The sequence below is a fragment of the Moschus berezovskii genome, chromosome 20 (genome assembly GCF_049115385.1).
Source record: "Moschus berezovskii isolate FMDL1 chromosome 20, NW_MosBer_1.0, whole genome shotgun sequence".
NCBI classification, from domain to species: Eukaryota; Metazoa; Chordata; class Mammalia; order Artiodactyla; family Moschidae; genus Moschus; species Moschus berezovskii.
In genome coordinates, this window is record NC_142479.1 from 68,237,558 (window position 1) to 68,258,106 (window position 20,549).

Below are 20,549 nucleotides of genomic sequence, written 5' to 3' on the forward strand. Positions count from 1 at the left end.
TGTGGTGGGAGGAGGGGACTCGGGTTGAATCTTAGTCAGTGATGTGCTCATTTGCTCAGTCGGGTCCGGCCCTTTGCAGCCCCATGGATTGCAGCCTGCCAGTCCTTTACCCGTGGGACTCCTCAGGCGAGAATCCTGGAGGGGGATGCCATTTCTTCCTCCAGGGGACCTTCCTGACCCAGGGATCGAGCCCACATCTCTTGCGTCTCCTGCATTGCAGGCCGGTTCTTCACCGTTAGCGCTGCCGGGAAGGGAAGCCCCGTCTGTCAGGATCACCCCACCTTTCAGACAAGGTCTAGTTGCTGCAACAACTAACAAAACTCAAATGGGATTTTTATTGTTTAAAAGGAGTTGGGGGGCGGGAAGCGACTGCTCAGTAACAAAACTAGATTCCTTCCCACCCCCCAGCCACAGTAGGGGAAATGCCCATCGGCCCCTTCCCCAACCATCCAGCATGCCCTTGTCCCAGATGTGAGCCCAGGAGCCCTATCCCACTAACAGTCCCTCCCTGCTCCACCCCCGCCCCCCATTCCTCAGGCCAAGTCTGACTGCAGATCTTAGAGTAGAGTTTCAGCAACAGGAGTCTCTGCCCAGGGAGCCCTGGGATCCAGGGTTGGGAAGCCAGGGAGTCCTGCCATCCAGGCCATGCCTCTTGGGCTCAGCTCCCCTTCCCGGTAGCACTGAAGGCACGGAAGTGTGGGGGGCAGGCGCCCCCATTATTCCTGGGTCCCAGGGGCCCCAACCTTCTGAGATCCCGCGCTCCTGATGCCAGGTCTTCCCCATCTGCCCAGCCTCCGTCTCCCTTTCCTGCCACACCCTATCAAGCCTTGGCGGGCAGGAGGGCCGGATCCAGGCAGGGCCCCTCAGTTGTGCTTTAAGCGTCCATCTTTGCCTTGGGTATTTGTGCCATAGGGCCTCAGGTGGGGCATCCGAATAACCCGTCTGGAAACATCCAGTGGGTTGGAGGGGGCAGCGAGGGGGGAGGGGTCCTCGGGGCCTGCAACGGGGAGGGGCCAGTAGCTGTGCTTTAAGGCATGCCTCTCCACGCCCCTGTCATCACCCACAGCGGCTCTGAACTCCCTAGGGGCACCCCCGCAAGAGGCCAGTCCCACTAACAGTCTTCAGGAACCCTGTTTCCAGCAAGGGGCAGTCATACGGGCAGGGAGCTCAATCAGCCTCCTCCCTGGCCTGGCCAAGGGCTCCCCTCTCCCCATTGCTTTTCCCCCCGACACTTGCTGGTACTCACCCAAGTTCTGGCACGGAGGGAGTTTGACCTTGGCCATAGGCAGCAAGGACTTTCCCAGGGGCTGGATGGTAGGAGTTAGGTGCCCAATCAGTGGCATCCTCTGGTCTGAGATGTGATTCTCCACAGGCCGGGCATCGTGCATCTTGGGGCGGGAGAGCAGTGCTGGCTGGAGAGCCGGATGAGCTGGGATCTGCGTGGGGATCTGATGCAAGGAGATGTTAGCTTCACTTGGGGGACACTCCATGGAGAGTGGTGCACAGCCAGGGTTACCCTGAGGCCTCTGGAGGAGCCCAGCCTTCAGAACCCGGCAAGGAGGGGGCCCTGACACCCCCAGCTCCTGTCCCCCTAGGCTCACCCCTTGTCCTGTGACTTCAAAGGACTGGGACTTCCGCTTCCTCTTTGCCTCCAGGGACTCCTCCCGTTTCTTGCTTAGGCTTTTCTTCTGGCCTTGCAGTGCGGGACAAGGGCCATCGCCATGACGCTCGACCGCCTGGGATGGCGCCTCGCCCATGCCGCTGGACAGGCTGTCCTCGCTGGCAGTGTGCTGGAGGGTGGGGCTGGGCGGCCGCTTGCAGGCCAGCGGTCCGGGCAGCCGCATGTCATCAGTCTCGCCCAGCGAGTACAGGGACAGGCTGCTGTGCCTCATGGTGGGTGCCAGCAGTTGGCGCCCCTCGGCCCCAAGGGCCGGCAAGCGGTGCCGGGCAGCCTTCACGGAGATGCCCTTGGTGTTGGTCAGGGTCTCCTTCTTCCCTGCAGCGGGACAGAGGGGCACCCAGCCCGGGATCAAGGCCACATTTTCCTCCCCCTCCTGCACCTCCAACACCCCTTTCTTTGCTGCAGCTCACCCCAACTTGCTTGCTGTTTGAGAAACTTTGGGCAAGTTTCTGAGCCTTCTTTTCATCTGTAAGCTGACGACGGTAAAACTAACCCCAGTGGGTTGTGAAGATTTTTTTTTTTTCGGACCATGACACACAGCATACAGGATCTTAGTTCCCTGACTGGGGAGCGAACCTTCACCCGCTGCAGTGGAAGTGCTGAGTCTTAACCACTGGACCGCCAGGGAAGTCCCAGGTTCTGAGGATGGATTGCTGAGATAATGGGGGCCGCCTGTGGCCACCGGGTAGGGAGGACTCGGACTCTATTTGCTATTACAATTATTTCCGAGTGGCAAGTGGAGGGGGCATGATCCCAAGTGCCACGTGTTCCCCATTCTGGTTTCCGACTGTGTCCCCTGCTCTGTGTGGACAGAGCAGGTGGGTGCTCTTCTCTGGGCACCGGTGCCTGTCTTTCTAGAATGATGCCTGGGTGTGTTCAGCAGCGGAGAGGGAAGGAAGGGGCTTCGTGCTGGGTGCTCTGAGCTGTTGAGATGATTCCAGGCTCAGGCTGATGAGGGGGTGGGGGGAGGCAGGGGACACACCTTTGCGGGTCAAGGGGATCTCCGACAGATTCTCGATGGTTTCAGGGGAGGAGTTGATCTGGCTGTTCAGACCAACCTGAGTGGTGGCCTGTGAGATGAATGGGTTAGGAAGAGAAGCCATTGGACCCAGGGGGGACCCTACGTCCTCAGAGGGCTGTTTTGGAAAAGTTCCACCCCAACCATTGGGTGTCCCCCCCCCCCGGGTACTCCCACCCACATCAGGGAAGCCCGGGGGGCCCATGGGGCCCGCTGCTCACCTCCTGTGTCACCAGGTTGCTGGCCGGGATAGGGGGTGGGGTGGGCACAAAGGAGCCCTTCGCTTGCCAGGCCCGGGAGCTGGCCTTGAACAGGTGGTTGGCTTCACTGAGGTCGGCAGAGGAGTATGGGCAGCTGTTGCCCAGGCTGGCACCACGGGAGTCCCACACCCACCCCTCCTGAGAACTGTTGCATTGTGGGAACGAGGACACCAAAGTACGGCTCCCCCTCCCCACCTTCCGTTCCCGCTCCATCCTCCCTGGGAAGCCAGGTCTGGGATGGCATCTCTGAGACATGGCCCGGTGTCTCAGGCGGGTTGGACGGCCGGAAGTGGTCCTCAGGCTCACCTCTCAGTGCTGAGCAGAGGGAGGAAGCTTCTGTGCTGGTGGGGGGACTCGGAGTTCGGCATCTTGACGTTCTCTAAGTCAGACTCCTCTGGGGTCGGCACGGTTCCTGGGGGGCTAATATTGGGCAAGGCGCTGTCCTGGGGAGGGGAAAGGAGGGAGAGGGGAGTCGGAAGACTTGGTCTCGTACTGAGTAAACAGCCTGCCTTACACAGGCACACAGTGTGTCTGTGGCTGTAATCTGGGCTGGGAGCCCCACAAGACAGGGGGACTCGTGTTCTGAGTCCCAGGGGCCAGCCGTGGCCTGCTAGGCATCCCCAGTGGCACTGCCTGGTGGCTTGGTCTCCTGGGAGGGCATCTGGGGCCCTTAGTGCTATCTCAGATGGCCAACCCTGATCCTTAGACCCTGGATGGGGATACGTGCGGGAGAAGAACACCACAGGAGGGGAGCCTGGTGAGGCTTTGGGTCGGATAAGAAGTAGAAGGAGAAGCCAGCTTTCTGGGGACCAGCCAGCCCGGTCCGAGGCCACACTAGGTGCTGGCAGGCGCTGCCCTGGTCCTCAGCCCCGCCCTCAGTCATGTGCGCATGGTCCGGCCCGGGCACCCACCTGCAGGGCCCGCGAGGCCAGGCGGTCCATCATGGTGGCGCGCTCCAGGCTGCCCTCCTCCTGCTCCCGCAGGTACACTTCGTACAGCTCCTTCAGGTGCTGCGGGACGGCCAGGTTGCAGTCTGCGGCGGGGGAGCGGAGAGGCAGGGCTCAGCGCGCGCCCTCGGGCCCTCGACGGGTCGGACGCGCTGGGCGGGGCCCCTACCCTGGATGAGCTGCCGCTGGGCGCGGATGATCTCCTCGCAGAGGCTGCGGCGCTGCTCCAGGTGGCGCAGGACCTCGCGGCAGTGGCGGAGCGCGCTGGTGCGGAGCAGGGCGTGCGGCTCCATCTCGGCGTTCCGCAGCTCCAGCTCATGCACGCGGCAGAGCAGGCCGAGCGCCTCGCGCTGCTGCTCCGACCTGACGCGCCGCGGCAGCGTCTCCTCCAGGCGGCGGCCCCGCGCGCGCAGCTCTCGGCACCGCTGCTCCAGCGCCAGCTGGGGAGCCGAGCGGGCCGTCAGCACCAGGTGGCTGGAGAGGGGCCGCCCGCGCCCGCCGCTGAGCGGGTCCTCGGCCCTCCAAGTCCCCGGACGCTGGGCGGCCGGCTGAAGCCCCACTCCGAGGCCCGCTTTTCGAAGCTGTGTCTTGAACTCTGCAACTGGGGACTGCTCCTGAGTGACCCCTCTGTGCCTGCCTTCTTGCAACCCATCCCTGAAACAGGCTCCGTGCAGTGAAGTCGCTCAGTTCTGCCCGACTCTTTGTGGCCCCATGGACCGCAGCCCGCCAGGCTCCTTCTTCCATGGGATTCTCCAGGCAAGGATACTGGAGTGGGCTGCCATTTCCTTCTCCAAGGGATCTTTCCGACCCAGGGATCGAACCTCGGTCTCCCGCATTGGCAGGCAGACCCTTTATCATCTGAGCCACCAGGGAAGCCAGGGAAATGAGCTCCGTGGACCAGCTCAACCCCAGCTCACCTGATGCCCTCTGGACTAGTGGCCCCTGAAGCCCCCTGGTATGGCTATGCTCCAGAACAGAGAAGGGCGATCTGGAAAATCCTAATTAGAATGTTGGCTACCCGTTTTCTGAGTCTTTACTATGTGAAAGGATTTATTTAATCTTCTCATCAACACCACTAGGGTTGACCACCCCCATTTTAAAGATGAGTTCTTGCCTGGAGAATCCCATGGACAGAGGAGGCTGGCGGGCTATATAGCCCATGGGGTAGCAAAGAGTCAGACCAACCGAGCACACACACAAAGCGTCAGTCCCTCACTGGTGTCCGACTCTGTGACCCGCCAGGCTCCTCTGTCCATGGGGATTCTCCGGGCAAGAATACTGGAGTGGGTAGCCATTTCCTACTCCAGGGGATCTTCCCGACCCAGGGATCGAACCGGCATCTCCCGCATTGCAGGCGGATTCTTTACCATCTGAGCCATCAGGGAAGCCCTCAGATGCGAGAGACTCAAAGTCACAGGGGATTTGTGGCCGGAGAGCCCATGTTTCACACCTCCCACAAGCCTCCCCCAGCCCCTTCCTGCTGAGTCTCTCAACCCCCCTTGCCCAGCCCCCCGAGCCCCAGGGACCTTCTGCTTTCGCAGCTTCTTCTGCTCAGTCAACAATGTAGCGATGCTTTTGCGGGCGGACACCACCTCGGCAGGCTCCTGGATGTCTGGCTGGCCGTCCCCGGTGCCCAAGTCCTTCCCGGTGTCATCCTTAGTGAAGGACTCCTTCTGACGCTCCTCCTGCCACTTGAGTGCCTGGCGTGACTTCTTGTGCTTCCAGCTGCCACAGCCCCAACCCCAAAGGAGACGGGGGATTCAGGCCATGGGGGGTGGGAGGGAACAAGGTGCAGCTCCAGCTCCCGGCTCCCATCCCAGGCCAGTGGTGCTTACCTGGTGATGGTGAGCAGGTGGCGGGAGGTGTCCATCTGCAGCTCCATGCCATGGTTCTCCAGCTCCAGCAGGCATCTCCGCATGTCCATTTGCTCCTGGAAGGTGCTGATCAGCTGCTCACGAAGGTGTTCCATCGCAGCCTGTTCACCCTGCCCGCTGTGCAGCTGGACCTCGGCTGCCCGTTGAATGGGAAGTGGGAGAGGTCACCGGAGGAGGAATGGTCAGGCCAGGAAAGTCTGGGTCCGCCTGGGCCATCCCCTCTCTCTTTCTTCCCAAAAGACTTCCGTGAAACCACCTCCTCCAGGAAGACCTCCTAGATTACCCCCTCCCACATCCCACTTCTACACTGTCTTCAGGTGGTGACCCAAAGGTGACTCCCAGCCTCCCAGTATGAACTGGGCTTCCGCCAGCCTTTAGAGCGCCTTTCTGTCAACTAGTAAAAGACACCCCTTAGATACTTAATTTTTGTGCTGCAAAATCATCAAAGCAAGTACAGAAAATCTGTAAGGGAACCGTATCCCTTCTGGTGATGCCAGGCGCAGTCTCACAGCCCTCACTGCAGTCCCCAGAGTGAAGCCCACACACAGCTAAACGCCCAGGTGGCTCTCACTCTGATACCACCGAGTTCTGGGGTCAGGTCTCTGAGGCAGAGATCGCGATTCTGTGACAGCTGAAGGACAGAAGGCTTAAAGCCTACTCAGTCAGAAAGAGCCGGCTAGCCAGCGCTGTCTGACCACAGAGCACCCCGAGGCAGCCTGGAGGGGCTTCGGGAGACAGGCTCCCCCTCACGCACGCACGCACCCTGGATGTGGCGGATGTCGCCCCGCTCCAGCTGGGCTCGGTCCGGGCTCCGCCTGCCCTGCTCCTCGATCTTGCACTTGAGCCTCTGGATCTCGCCTCGGAGGTCAGCGATGATGTTCGTGTACTGGGCGATGTGGTAGGAGACGCTGAGCAGGTTCTGCTTCACCTGGGGAGGGGGCAGGGTACAGTCACCTGGAGGCCAGGGCCTGGCCTCGGGGACCCTCTTTTCCTTTCTCCTGGAAGACAGTAATGACCTCTCCGCCTCCAAGTTTGTGCTGTGCTTAGTTGCTCAGCTGTGTCTGACTCTTTGCGACCCCGTGGACTATGGCCCGCCAGGCTCCTCTGTCCATGGGAATTCTCCAGGCAAGAATGCTGGAGTGGGTTGCCATGCCCTCCTTCAGGGGATCTTCCCAACCCAGGGGTTGAACCCAGGTCTCCCTCACTATGGGCGTCTTCTTTACCATCTGAGCCAGCAGGGAAGCCCAATACTGGAGTGGGTTGCCATGCCCTTCTCGGGGGATCGTCGCAACCCAGAGATTGAACCCAGGTCTCCCGCATTGCAAGCAGATTCTTTACCACTTGAGCCACCAGGGAAGCCCTGCCTCCAACCGTCCAACCTATCAAACGACATGCCTCCACCAGAGGCATACTCCTAAAATCGTGCCCCCGCCCCCAGCCCCGGCATCTGCGCCACTCAACCTTCGTTGGCTCCCTACTGCTGGGGGAATGCCCTGAGTCCTCATCTGGTGCTGAAGGCGCACTGCGCTCTCATTCAGCTCACTCAGCCGAGGAACCGTTCCCCTCGCCGCCTCCGCCGCGGACACCTCCTCCTCCCTGCCTTAGGAGCCTGTGTCCTTACTGCTCCCTCCCTTCTGGAGTCTCCTCTTCATCCTTCAGAGTCCCACTCACCGGCTTTAAAGAGGTTCGTGGGAATCCCACTGGCCTCCCTGCTGTTGGTGTGATTTCCTGCTACTAATAATACTCTGAACTATCAATTCGCTCTTTTAAGGGTCTCTTCCCACCATTAAGTTCCTTAATGGAGAGAGCAGAGACAACGCATCCAGCTCCTGAAACAGTCACCGGACAACTGAAGTGTTAGGAGAATGTTGGTTAGGTTCTTAGACTCTTGACACGGGTGGGCCCAGGTGACCTCATAGAGAGCCAGGATTCTAACACACTGACCAGAAAAGGTGACGGGGCAGACCTCAGTGCCACTCCTACCCAACTGGGAAGCCACTTGGCTCCCTCCAGCCTCACTGTCCTCAACTGTAAAGCGAGGACAGAAGTAACGCCTGCCTCGCTTGAGGGTCACACGAGATGAACTGATAAGGGATTCACAGTAGAAGCACTCATAAGTCGCCAACATTGTCACAGTTGGGAGTAAAGGTCTGAACGAGCGCCTCTTGAGAGGAAACAGGAAGGGGCTGGGTGCCAGACCTTGGGGATGAGCACGGACTCTGAACCGGAGGAGCACAGGGACTTCCCTGGTTGTCCAACGGTCAAGTGTCTGCCTGCCCATGCAGGGCACGTGGGTCCAGTGTCTGGTCTGGGACGCTCTCACATGCCATGAGGCGACCAGGCCCGTACAGCCACCCTTACTGAGCCCACACGCCCCAGAGCCCGTGTCGCACAACAAGAGAATCCACCACTGTGAACTCAGGAGGAGCCCCTGGTTCACCGCAAACAGAGAAAGCCCGCACCCAACAACAAGGGCTGATCACGGTCAAATCAAGTTAGAAAAGAGAAGGGGACCCTTGGAAGCTGTGGGCTCCCTGGCAAGTTACGGGGGGCCAGAGCAGGGTGGCTCGGTTCAATGTGAGTGTTTGGGGGACTGGGGGGTGGCAGGACCTGGAATCAGTCCAGGAGGCTTGAATCTTGGCCCAGAAAGGTGAGTCCTGGGGGCACACAGCAGGGGCCCCCTCACCCGGGTCTTGATGTTCTTGGCCCGGCCGGCGTAGGTCAGGGTGTTCCGGGACTCCTCGAAGGCGCTGCTCGCAGGGCTGATGTGGGCGATCATCACGGTGCGGCTGTTTCCCCCCAGGGAGTCCTGGATGGGCCGGGGGCGGGCGGCGGTCAGCAGGGGCCGCCTCCCTGGACCTGCTCCCGCTCGAGATGCCCTCGTGGCGTGTGTGTCTCTCTCACGCACGCACGGGTGCTGGACCCGCGCACCCTGTGGCCCCTCCCCACCCCCTCTGCCGTCTCCCCACTGCTTCCCTCTCCCAGTTTCTTCTCCAAAGTTCGTGCTTGAAAATTTCCAGCATCTGAGTCCGGGTCTCCCAGCTCTCCTTCTCCCCGCCTCATATCCATGAGGATGAGGAAACGTTGGTGGGAACCAGAGCAGGAAGAGCTCTGAGGGGTCCTGGGCTTCTCCGCCATCTCCTTGGGCCTTCCAGGTCACCCCCTTTGCTGACAGTGGAAGGCGCCGTTGTCTTGGCTGGAGAGAGGCTGGTGATGGAGTGAACTGGGCCTGTGGCCGCCGCCTCCCTTGCCCCGGGCTTGCCCTGCCCTCTTCAACGGAGAGAGTACGGGGCTACTGGGGCCTGGGGGCAAAGCCCTCGGGCGCGGCAGTGACCAGCTGAGCGACTTCAAGCGAGCTCTTTCACCTCCCTAACCCTCGGCTCCCTCGGGTTTCTAGGTGGCAGGAGCCGGCTCTCGTACCCCCAGCCTGTAGGTGCAGTGATGCTGGCGGGCTGATGCCCAGCATCAGGTCACCTGCAGCTCTGCCATCAGCCCAGCCAGACCTCTACTGGGGCCCCACGTCCAGCACTTACTGGCGTGAGCCCTTGGGGAGGTTACTTAGCCTCCCAGTGCTTCAGTTTCCTTGTCTGCAAATGGAAATAATGACCCCCTAACTCAGATACGCTGACCCGATAGAAACAACTGTGGAGAATTCCCTGGCCGTCCAGCAGTTAGGACTCCATGCTTTCGCTGCTGAGGGCCTGAGGTTCAATCCCTGGTTGGGAAATTACGATCCCACAAGTCATGCAGAATGGCTCCCTCCTCTCCAAAAAGGAACTGGGTGTGGCGGGGGGTGAAGCACTGCATTCAGAGCCCAGCCAGGAGCGTGCCCCAACCCCACAACAGCAGCCTCTGGGAGCCACGAGACTGACTGTCCACCTGAACCCCCAAATCCAGATGACTCCCAGTTCTCTGAAACCTACAGCCCTGGGGCTGGCGGGAGGGGGGCGATCAGATGCTCAGTTGCAACCTCTTTGCCTCCCTGCTGTTCACAAACAGGGGCCTGCGAGCACGTGCTCAGTCGCTTCAGCCATGTGCGACTCTTCCAGACCCTGTGGACTGGCTCCTCTGTCCATGGGATCCTCCAGGCAAGAGTTCCGGCGTGGGTTGCACGCCCTCCTCCAGGGGACCATCCCCAACCCAGGAATCAAACCCATGTCTCCTGCATCTCCTGCATTGCAGGCAGATTTTTTTTTTTTTTTTACCCACTGAACCACCTTGGAAGCCCTAACATACAGGACACCCAGTTTAGATCTGAAATTTGGATAAATGAGTGAGCGTCTTTAAAGCATAAGTATGTCCCAAAGATGGCATGGGACATACACACTGATACCCAAACCAGATGTCGTTATTTATCTACTATTCACACGCAGCTGGGCATCCTGTATTTTCGTCTGCGAAGGTGGCAGTCCCCCCCCGGGTGCCCAGGGCCCAGGCCCGGTGGCAGCTGGTACCTTCAGGAGGCGGGTGAGCTTGCTGTCGCGATAGTTGATGTACTTGTTGGTACCCTTGTCGCTCAGCGCGTTGATGCAGTTGCCCAGGGCCAGCAGCGAGCGGTTGATGTGGGCCCCCTCTCTCATGCGCTGCCCACGGTTCCGTGTCTGGGGGGGCGAGCAGCAGGAATGACTCCCCACCCCAGGCCATCCTGGGTTGTAAACCCCCTCCCCGTCCCCCAGCGCTCTGCAAGGAAGAGACGCTGAGGACCTGGTCTGCACTCTGCCCAGGGAGGGCATTCCAGAAGGTCAGAGAACGAGAAGGTCTCTGGACAAGAGTGGGGCTTCCTAGGTGGGCGCTGGTGGTAAAGAACCTGCCTGGCAACGCAGGAGACACAAGAAATGCCGGTTCGATCCCTGGGTCTAGAAGATTCTCTGGAGGAGGGCATGGCAACCCACTCTAGTACCCTTGCCTGGAAAATCTCACGGACAGAGGAGCCTGGCAGGCTACACTCCATGGGGTCACAGAGCTGGACACAACTGAAGCAACTGAGCATGCACGCTGGACAAGAGCAGGGACAGGAGGCTCCCAAGGAGGGCTGAGAGCCTGGCTCTTCGTCTCCCTGGGGACCGACCCGCTGGCACAGTTAAGGGCAGCGCCGAGGGCAAGCTGGGGGGAGGTCGGGACTTCCCAGGCAGCTCAGCTGGGAGCCGGCACGGCCGTGGGCTCCCCGCTCTAAAGAGAGCCAGGCTCCGGAGGGGAAGGACGGAAGTTTGTGTGTATGCGGGGAAGGGCGTGTGAGCGCGTGTGAATTGCATGTGTACATGGGACAGCGTGTACATGTGTGTAAGAAGGTGTGTGAGGAACCCCCTGGTGGTCCAGGGGCTAATACTCCGCGCTCCCCATGCAGGGGGCCTGTGTTCGATCCCTGGTTAGGGAACTAGGTCCCACACGCCACAGTTAAGAGTTTGAATGCTGCAACTAAAGATTCCACATGCCATAACTAACACCCAAAGCAGCTAATACATAAATAAACAAATAATAAGTAAATATATATATATATAAAAGGAAGCCTGTGCGTTAGGAAATACATGAATTTGTGTGTGAATGGATGTGAGAGCACGACAGGACCAAGTCCCAGGAGGCTCTGCCACCCTCGGGAGACATCTCTGCCCAGCCTGGTGAAGCTGGGACCCGGTGGCTGCAGGGCACACCCTCTCCCCACTGGCTGCTGCCCGCCCCCTTCCTCCAGGAAGCCCTCAGGCCTTTATGGAAAGAGAATGTGTTTCTCCCACTCCACCCTGTTGAAACCAACCCCACATGTTCCAGCACAAAGCCCTTGTTACTTCTCCCTGGTGCTTGCATTTGCCTCAGTGCTAATGGTGAGATGCCCATGAATGCAGGCAACCATGAAACTTCTGAATTTGCCCACAAGAGGGGGCCTGGGCCCAGGTCTGGGTGGCAGGGCCGGGTAGACGGTGATGGGGGGGGACGAACACTGACGAGTGGGTGGCGGGCCCTTTTCTCTCCCTGACGTGGTGGGCAGGGTCCCCCCCATCAGGGGACATCGTCTCCCCCGGGCCCCAGCTCCTCACCGGGCCCATTCATTCTCCTGGCTGTTTCCCCACGTCCTCAGGGACACGCACTGTCTCCTTCCCTAGAGAGAACCTCACACTCCCAGGCCCCTTCCCACAAACAGCCCCTGGGGGTCTCCCTGGGGTCCCCAGCCCAGCCATCCTTCCTGTCCTCTGTGCCATCCCCCAGTGCCCTCCCCTCCGGAGAACCCCCACTCCCACCCTCCCTAAGACAGTCCCCACTCCGCCCCTTGGGGAGTGGGGTGGGCCAGCCTCCCTGCCCCGCCCCCCCCAAGCTCTGCCCCCAGCCCCAGGGGGAGCCAGCCTCACCTGGGAGGCCCGCTCAGAGCCAGCCAGGTCGATCATGAAGAGGCGGCCCTGCCGCACCTCCTGCAGGACGTCCCCAACCCGGCTGCGCTGGCGCACTGCCACTTGGAGCACGGCATGGGAGCGCGAGGACGTCTGGTTGGCAGCCGTGGGCTCCTGGGTCCTCTGCCGGTTCCCCCTCATCAGCAGCTGCATGATCTGGGTGGGCGGGGCAGAGCAGGGAGGCCACTCCTGGGGGCCCATGGGCACGCTCCCCAGTCCTGCCTCTGTGAGGTTGGGAAGGGGCCCAAGGCAGGGCTGGATCAGCCCCCCGTGTGCTGTGGGGGCCGAGAGGTCAGAGCCTGTCTGTCAACTGGAAGGTGGGGTGCCTGGCCGGTCCCCAGGGTCGGCGTGGCCGTGGGTGTGTCATCCAGGTCCTCTGTGCCTGCCCCAGCTCCAGCCCAGCTGAGCCGCAGCGGCTCCCTGGGTGCAGAACCCTGCCGCCTCTGGTCACACCCCAAACACACACACAGAGGTTAGTGTCCTCCACTACCCTGCTGGCTGCACAAGACTCGCCTCTTTGGCATTGATGGTGGAGACCTCAGTGATTCCGGCCACCTGGATCACTCCCTTGGAGTCTTCCCTCAGCTCCAGGTACCCCAAGGCAGGGTTCAGCAGGTCCCGGATCATCTCATTGTAGATCTGATGGGACCGGTTGGAAGGGGCAGGCGACAGACATTAATGGGAGACCAAGAACAGGAAGTTCAGGCAACAGCTGGGCTCTCCATCCCTCCCGAGAGCTCCAGGCTTCTCTCAGGAAACCCGGGGTTAAGGAGATGGACCCTTTCCTTCCTTCCTATGGGGTGGGCGTAAGGGGGCTTCAGCATCCAGGGGGGAAACACTGGGCTGCCGGGGGTAGCAGGCTGGCCAGGCACCGGGCAGAGGATGGGACCTAACCCATGGTCAAGCCCTGGTGGTTGCTAGGCAACCCTTATGGTACCTTCACCCAGCCTCGCCAACCACGGCCCCCAAAGTGCATCTTGCTGGCTAAGTCAACACGATGCTGGCTGGAGCAGGTGCTGGCAGCAATGCCTCGCTGCCCTTCCTGAGCTGTCACCCAGGAGATTATCAGCTTCCAGAGAGAGCCAGGGAGGCCAGGAGCCAGATGGAACCTAGCCCAGCGGCTCTCCTGCCGCTTCTGGCCTCTGTGGGCCCCCACCCCCGCTGATCTGCTATTGCGCAGTGATAGCACTCCCACAGGTGGGCATCGGGGGCTGTGTCAAGGTGGAGAAGGCTGGCAGGTCTAAGCCTGTCCATGTATGTAACGTTCTCACCTGTACCTACATATACAGAGTGCCTGCAGGTAGCCTGGCAAAGCAAACAGGGTTGGCTCAGTCGTGTCCGACTCTCTGTGACTCCATGGACTGTAGCCTGCCAGGCTCCTCTGTCCATGGGATTCTCCAGGCAAGAATGGAGTGGGTTGCCATTTCCTTCTCCAGGGGATCTTCCCAAGCCAGGGATCGAACCTGGGTCTCCTGCATTGCAGGCAGGTTCTTTACCATCTGAGCCACCAGGGAAGCGAAGGAGTGGGTCCAGAGGATGGCGTCTGGGAGGGTGGCTGAGGTGCTCAGTGACCAGGTCACTTTGGAGAAGCCAAGTGGGCAGGACTAGACTCTAAAGCCCCAGGGTCGTGAGTTTGAATTCCTGTTCCCCCGCTTGCTGTGTGACCTCGGGACTCTGACTGTCTAGTGGCCTAAGCTCTCTGGACCTGAGTTTTTATAAAATGAGGCCGACCACACGCGCGTGGGAGAGCAGCGGCGATGAGCACCCCCAGGAGACTGCCCCCTGACCTGACCCCGGGAGGCCAACCGGCCGGGCCCACCCCCAGGAGACTGCCCCCTGACCTGACCCCGGGAGGCCAACCGGCCGGGCCCACCCCCAGGAGACTGCCCCCTGACCTGACCCCGGGAGGCCAACCGGCCGGGCCCACCCCCAGGAGACTGCCCCCTGACCTGACCCCGGGAGGCCAACCGGCCGGGCCCACCCCCAGGAGACTGCCCCCTGACCTGACCCCGGGAGGCCAACCGGCCGGGCCCACCCCCAGGAGACTGCCCCCTGACCTGACCCCGGGAGGCCAACCGGCCGGGCCCACCCCCAGGAGACTGCCCCCTGACCTGACCCCGGGAGGCCAACCGGCCGGGCCCACCCCCAGGAGACTGCCCCCTGACCTGACCCCGGGAGGCCAACCGGCCGGGCCCACCCCCAGGAGACTGCCCCCTGACCTGACCCCGGGAGGCCAACCGGCCGGGCCCACCCCCAGGAGACTGCCCCCTGACCTGACCCCGGGAGGCCAACCGGCCGGGCCCACCCCCAGGAGACTGCCCCCTGACCTGACCCCGGGAGGCCAACCGGCCGGGCCCACCCCCAGGAGACTGCCCCCTGACCTGACCCCGGGAGGCCAACCGGCCGGGCCCACCCCCAGGAGACTGCCCCCTGACCTGACCCCGGGAGGCCAACCAGCCGGGCCCACCCCCAGGAGACTGCCCCCTGACCTGACCCCGGGAGGCCAACCAGCCGGGCCCACCCCCAGGAGACTGCCCCCTGACCTGACCCCGGGAGGCCAACCAGCCGGGTCCTGTGGACCTCCTGGCCCAAGCCCACCGGACGGGGTGGACCGAGGGCTCACCTCCAGGTAGGACATGGACACCTCGTATTCCATGTCGTCGCTGGTCTGCTCGATGGCACGGAAGAGGTCGTTGAGGGTCCGAACGTAGATGCCGGGCTCGTGGTCTGTGCCCAGCATGGTGTAGGTTTTCCCGCAGCCTGGGGCGGAGCAGGGGGCGGGGGTGAGCAGGAGGGAGACGGGGAGTGCGGGGACCCCTGGCAGACCTGGGTCTGTCCTCAAGGCTGGAGCCTCCCAGGTGCCCGGAGGTGGGGCAGGGGGAGAAGACAGCATCCTTGGCTGGGGGTGGGGCTTTGGGTCCAAAGGGCTCTGGGAGAGGGCAGTTTCAATCGGACACATCCTTGATTCCTGCTACGGCCTGGGGCAGATGAGCTCGGAGGCGGAGGGTGAGGAGCTTGATTCTCAGGGGCACTTGCCCTCACCTGTGGGGCCGTAGGCAAAGACGGTGGCGTTGTAGCCTGAGATGACGCCTTCAATGAGGCTCCTAGTGGTAGCCTGATACACCATCTCCTGCAGGAGGGAGAACACCCATCAGCACCCGGGGCACGGCCAGGGCAGAGCCCACGGGCCCACGGGCCCACCCTGACCCCCGACAGAGGCAGTTTCCTCCCTGGAGCCCTTGGGCCCTGAGAAGAGGGGGTGGAAAGGGGGGATGGGTGTCTCCGCTTTCCCCCCACGGGTTGGGGGGTGGGAAATGCCAGCCTGCAAGAGTGCTCAGGACACCTGAGACCCTCCCCACCAGCAGCTGGCTCCCGGCTCCCAGCCCAGAGGACGCCTCACACCTGCTCCTTGGAGCATCCGCAGATGGGTGAGACAGGGTCCCTGGGAGGGTGTCAGCTTCCCCAAGGTGCCCCTCCCAGCACCAGGTGGGCTTCAAGCACCTTCCTGCAGCTCCCCTAGGGGCCACCTGTGTGGAGGGCTGTGTGGGTCCCCGTGGAGGGTGGCATTTGTGTGCTGACCGCGGTGTGTCCACGCAGAAGGCTCTGTATGCGCCATGCAGGCTCACACACAGTGTGCATGTGGGGATACGGCAGGGAGTGAGTGATGGAGGGACGCCTGGGGCTTGGGACCGGGGTCCCCTAAGGGCTCCCTCCCAAGTCGGTCAGAGGGCAGAGAGGGGATCCTGTGTGTCCCCAGGCCCAGGCGCCCCCTCACCTGGGTGGCAGTGAAGTCAAAGGCCACGTCGAACAGGTAGGACTTCTCCCGGGAGCGGTGCGCCCGCAGGATGTCATCAGGATCCTCCATTGGGTCCATGAGAACCACCATCTGCAAAGGTCCCAAGGGGAGGCGGCCAGTCACCCAGGAGCCCCAGGCCCACCCCGATGCCCACACTGACCACTGGCCTCACCCCCGACTCAGGATGCGGGGAGGAGCGGGAGGGGCCAGAGGAGACTCGGCGTCCGGGAGCGCCAGGGTCAAGGCCAAGCAAGTCCCACCATAGGACAAGATGCTGAGCGGATGGGCTGCCCTGGGAGCACCCCCAGGTCTCAGAGCTCCCTTCCGTGGTCAGCAGGGGAGTCAGGGCCAGTGACAGCTCAAAGAGAGCTTGAGAGGAGACAAGGCGGGAGGGTGGCCACTGGGGGGCAGACAGAGGAGGCTGATTTGGGAGCCTGGTCCAGTACCGTGGACTCAGGAGATGTATAGGGGTCCCTCTTGCACCCCGATCTGGCACCAGGATGGAGGAGCCCCTGGTGCTGGGAGGACCTAAGCTTTGGCGCTCCCACCAGACTCCTCCCAGTAGGTACACACCGGTGCTCACTGCATCTAAACTGGTCTAAGACCCCACCCCCACCCCCGCTCCCCCAGGTCCCAGCAGGGCCCTCCTCTGAGATCTTCAGTGGAGGGAAGAAGGAAGAGGTAAGACAGCTTCCTAGGAGGCCCGAACCCGGGACCCTCACGCTGAGGTTTTAACCAGTCAGGTGGGATTCCAGGGGAGCCACGAGAGGGGATGCCCCAGACAGGCTGGGCTGGGGCTCTGTGCGGGGAAAGGAGGCCACTGCCCCGGGCCCCCCTCACAGGCGGCTAAACGCTGGGTGGCCACAGTGAGCTGAGTGCAGGGCGCTGGGGCCTGCAGTGTACCTGGCGTGCACACCTGTCTCCAGCCACCTCCTCCAGGCTTCAGCCCCAGGGCCGTGTAAGTCTCTCCCAGGATCCAGTTCCTGACTTGGGCCCTAATACCAGCAGCAGGAGCCCTGATCAAGTGTCAGACCCAAACGAAGAAATACCCGCCCACGAGTCCCCACAAGTCCCCAGGCGTGGGTCCCAGGAGAGGGATGCAAGGGAACCTGCCCAGCTGCACGGCTCTCACCCTTGGTGTCAGAGCTCCTGGGCACACCGGCAGCGCCAGCGGCCCAAGGGGCACCCTCTGGGGGCTTTCAGTGCAGGAGAGGGTGAGCAGCCTGCACGGATGCCCATCACCCACTGATCACCTTCAGATGACCTCTGGGCACTGCCAAGTTCATGGGCACCGTGGGCATCTGGTTCCTTTGACATCCAGCCTCCTGAATCAGAACATTGTGAGCACGGCTGCCACGAGCCCCTCTTAAAAGAGGGCTTTGTCTGGGTCTCCATCTGTCTGGACCCCAGCCCGCACCCCACTCTTCAGAGCATCACTGCCTTCCCCATCCACTCGGGCACACAATGGAGCCCTTGTGCCCCTTGGCCAGGTGAACTGGAGCTGAGCTGCGGAGGGCTGGGGTGAGGGTGGGGTGCTCGCGGCTGCCACGGAGGCAGCACAGGGAGGTCAGGCCGAGTGGCCACAACTGCTGGGCACCTTGCATGTAACCCAGGCATTAAGTGATACCCTCCGGGTCAGAGACAGATGTGATTTCCTGCCTGACATTCAGAGTACAGTGGGGAACAGACCATTTTAATAACAAGCGCTGGGTTCCGGGAGGCAGGCAGAGTGTACAGAAGGGGCACACGATCCAGCTTTTCCACTACAGGAGGGCTTCCTGGAAGAGGAGGTACCAGCACTTTTTTAAAAAAATAAGATATTTAATATGGTTCCCTGTGCTATACAGTAAATCCTTGTTGCTTGGTGGTTTAGTTGCTAAGTTGTGTCTGACTCTTTGCGACCCCATGGAGGGAGCCCACCAGGCTCCTCTGTCCATGGGATTCTCCGGGCAAGAATACAGGAGTGGGTTGCCATTTCCTTCTCCAGGGGATCTTCCTGACCCAGGGATCGAACCAGGGTCTCCAGCATTGCAGGCAGATTCTTTACCGACTGAGCCATCAGGAAGTCCTTGTTGTTTATCTACTTTATATTTTTAAAATTTCTGGCACGCCATGAAGCAAGCAGGACCTCAGTTCCCCGACCAGGAATTGAACCTGTGTCCCCTGCACTGGAAATGCAGAGTCTTAACCACTGGACCACCAGGGAAGTCCCAGCACCAAGTCTTCAAGGATGAGCAAGAATTGGCTGAGGAACGTGAGGTGGGAAAGCAAACACGGGGACCACACGAGCGAGACCGTGATGTGAAGGGCAGGCCGTGGGCAGGTGGCCTCAGCTCAGAATCACCAGCAGTTCTCGTGAGAAGGGCAGGGTTGGAACGAGAGCTCAGGAACTTTCCCTCCTGTTCTCACTGCCAGGAATCCCACGAGCACAGACCCAAGATGGCCACAGAAGGGGATGTAGGGGCCCCTCTGTGAGCACGTGTTGCCCCCCACCAAGAAGCTCCGGTGCACCCTAAAGTCACCCAGACTGGCACCGGCATCGGCCCAGGGAATGTTTTTTTTCTGACTACAATTCGTGGCATCTGGAACTTTCCTGACCAGGGATTGAACCCACGTCCCTCTGCAGTGGAAACACAACAGTCCTAATCACTAGATGACCAGGGAAGTCCCCAAGGAAAGCTTTCTAAATCAAGCTGCACTGGGGCCATGTGCAGTGCTAAATGCTTTGCACACTTTCTCATTTTCTCCGACAACTTAGAGCAGGCCCTCATTATTGCAAGATTGTAATGAGGAGTCAGATTGGTACCCAAGGCTGCACTGCCAAGTACAGAGCTCGGTGGATTCAAAGCTACTGGGTTCCAGAACCCAGGCTTCTTATCAGGCCTCCTGCCCCTGCCTCTGGACCAACAGCGGCCTGGCTGGGGGGATGCTCATGTTTGGTTGAGCTGTGCCCCACCCCCCAACCCAGATTTAAATGTTGAAGTCCAACTCCCCAGCCCCTCCGAGTATGACCTTATTTGGAAATAGAGTTGTTGCAGGTGTAATCAGTTAAGTTAGGATGTGGTCCTTTCATAAGGTGGTGGCGTCCTTATAAAAGGGGGCTATTAGGACACAGACACATGTGGAGGGAAGGAGATCCAACCAGTCCATCCGAAAGGAAATCAGTTCTGAACATTTATTGGCAGGACTGATGCTGCAGCTGAAACTCCAATAGTTTGCCCACCTGATGCAAAGACCTGACTCCTTAGAAAAGACGCTGATGCTGGAAAAGATTGAGGGCAGGAGAAGGGGATGACAGATGAGATGGTTGGGTGGCATCACTGACTCAATGGACATGAGTTTGAGGGAACTCCGGGAGATGGTGAAGGACAGGGAGGCCTGGTATGCTGTAGTCCATGGGGTCTCAAAGAGTCGGACACGACTGAGTGACTGAACAGCTGTGGTACTTTGGTCCAGCAGCCTTGGAAACTGATACATCACCCTCCCTCCCCGCTGCCCCGAGGCAGGGCCCTCCCTCAGCCTGGACATGGTGGGCTCAGCCTGGGAGTTTCCTTTCACAAAATCCCAGAGTCTTAAGTGTCCATGTTCAACCTGTAGCATGCTGGACACCTGCCTCTGGGAGGTTTTAAGGGGGACGTTGACCACACAGATGCACAGGGCCCCCACACACACACTGACAGGGGGTGGGATGGGAGGTGTGGCTGGGGCTGGGCCAGGTGGCAGAACATGGCAGGGCCCTGTCTCCGCTGATCCAGGCCCCCTGACTCCTCAGAGGCCCCGCCTTGCCCTCTCCCTGCCCTCACAGCCCCACATCCAGACCTATTCTTGACTCAAGGCCAGTTGTGATCTTTGCACAGTCCTGGCCCCACAGTTTGGGCCGGAAACCCAAGATCCACTGGGGAGCGAGGGGGGCCTCAGACTCGGGGGAGGTGGGTGTCATCCGTAGATGGGCCGCAGAAGGGACCAGGCTCCTCTTCCCCAGCATCTCCTCAGTGAGAAATACCAGGAACAAAGAATGTGGGGACTTCTTCCTGCCGGGCTTTGATAAGCTGAGCAGCACTAACCGCATCTTTCTGGCCTCTGGATGGCTCAGGGTTTCCCAGTCTTGGCACTACTGATGCTTTGGGCTGGACCACTGCGAGCGGGAATTGTCCCGGGCGTTGTAGGATGGTTGGCAGCAGCCCTCCGGCACTGGAGGCCACGGCACTGCCTCCTCCCCAGTGACATCGCTGCATGCCCCCCGGGGAGGGGAGCAAAATCACCCCTGCTTGAAAACTGCTGTTCCCCCTCAAGCCGCCAAACTGGCAGTGAAGTTCTCTGAGCGGGGGGCGATGTGCAAACTGGGTTCAGGCTCCAGACTGCTGGCTGACCCTGGGAAGACTGCACCACCTCTCTGAGCCTCGTGTTCACCCCGGCCAGAAGTCAGGCAGGACCCACAGGGCCACAGCCTTGAGAGAAGAAATCACCCCATCACCCCTCGCCTGCTCGGGAAGCCCCCGCAGAGAACAGCAGTGTGGGGGGGTGCCCAGCTCAGGAGACGTCCTTTCCAGTCCAGGTTGCTGAGCCCACAGCTCCTTCATTCTCGGGCTGTAAGCA

General features: G+C 61.0%; 1 protein-coding gene across 2 annotated transcripts in view; it reads right to left on the minus strand.

Annotated features, from left to right (window-relative positions):
* Nucleotides 1–336: 336 nt before the first annotated feature.
* KIF19 (kinesin family member 19) overlaps nt 337–20,549 on the minus strand; it is a 28,748-nt gene continuing 8,535 nt past the window's right edge. The window contains exons 3-20 of one of the 2 annotated variants that reach the window (XM_088829376.1): nt 15,933–16,043; nt 15,200–15,287; nt 14,781–14,917; nt 12,671–12,796; nt 12,119–12,313; nt 10,235–10,381; nt 8,467–8,589; nt 6,543–6,708; nt 5,742–5,916; nt 5,433–5,631; nt 4,076–4,346; nt 3,871–3,992; nt 3,266–3,402; nt 2,921–3,026; nt 2,664–2,751; nt 1,602–1,996; nt 1,247–1,448; nt 337–997 (exon numbers count right to left, since the gene is read on the minus strand). In XM_088829376.1, coding sequence (XP_088685502.1) covers nt 864–997; nt 1,247–1,448; nt 1,602–1,996; nt 2,664–2,751; nt 2,921–3,026; nt 3,266–3,402; nt 3,871–3,992; nt 4,076–4,346; nt 5,433–5,631; nt 5,742–5,916; nt 6,543–6,708; nt 8,467–8,589; nt 10,235–10,381; nt 12,119–12,313; nt 12,671–12,796; nt 14,781–14,917; nt 15,200–15,287; nt 15,933–16,043 — 2,922 coding nt within the window. In that variant the 3' untranslated portion in view covers nt 337–863. The remainder of the gene's footprint in view (nt 998–1,246; nt 1,449–1,601; nt 1,997–2,663; nt 2,752–2,920; nt 3,027–3,265; nt 3,403–3,870; nt 3,993–4,075; nt 4,347–5,432; nt 5,632–5,741; nt 5,917–6,542; nt 6,709–8,466; nt 8,590–10,234; nt 10,382–12,118; nt 12,314–12,670; nt 12,797–14,780; nt 14,918–15,199; nt 15,288–15,932; nt 16,044–20,549) is intronic. The other variant, XM_088829377.1, reaches the window with a different exon arrangement.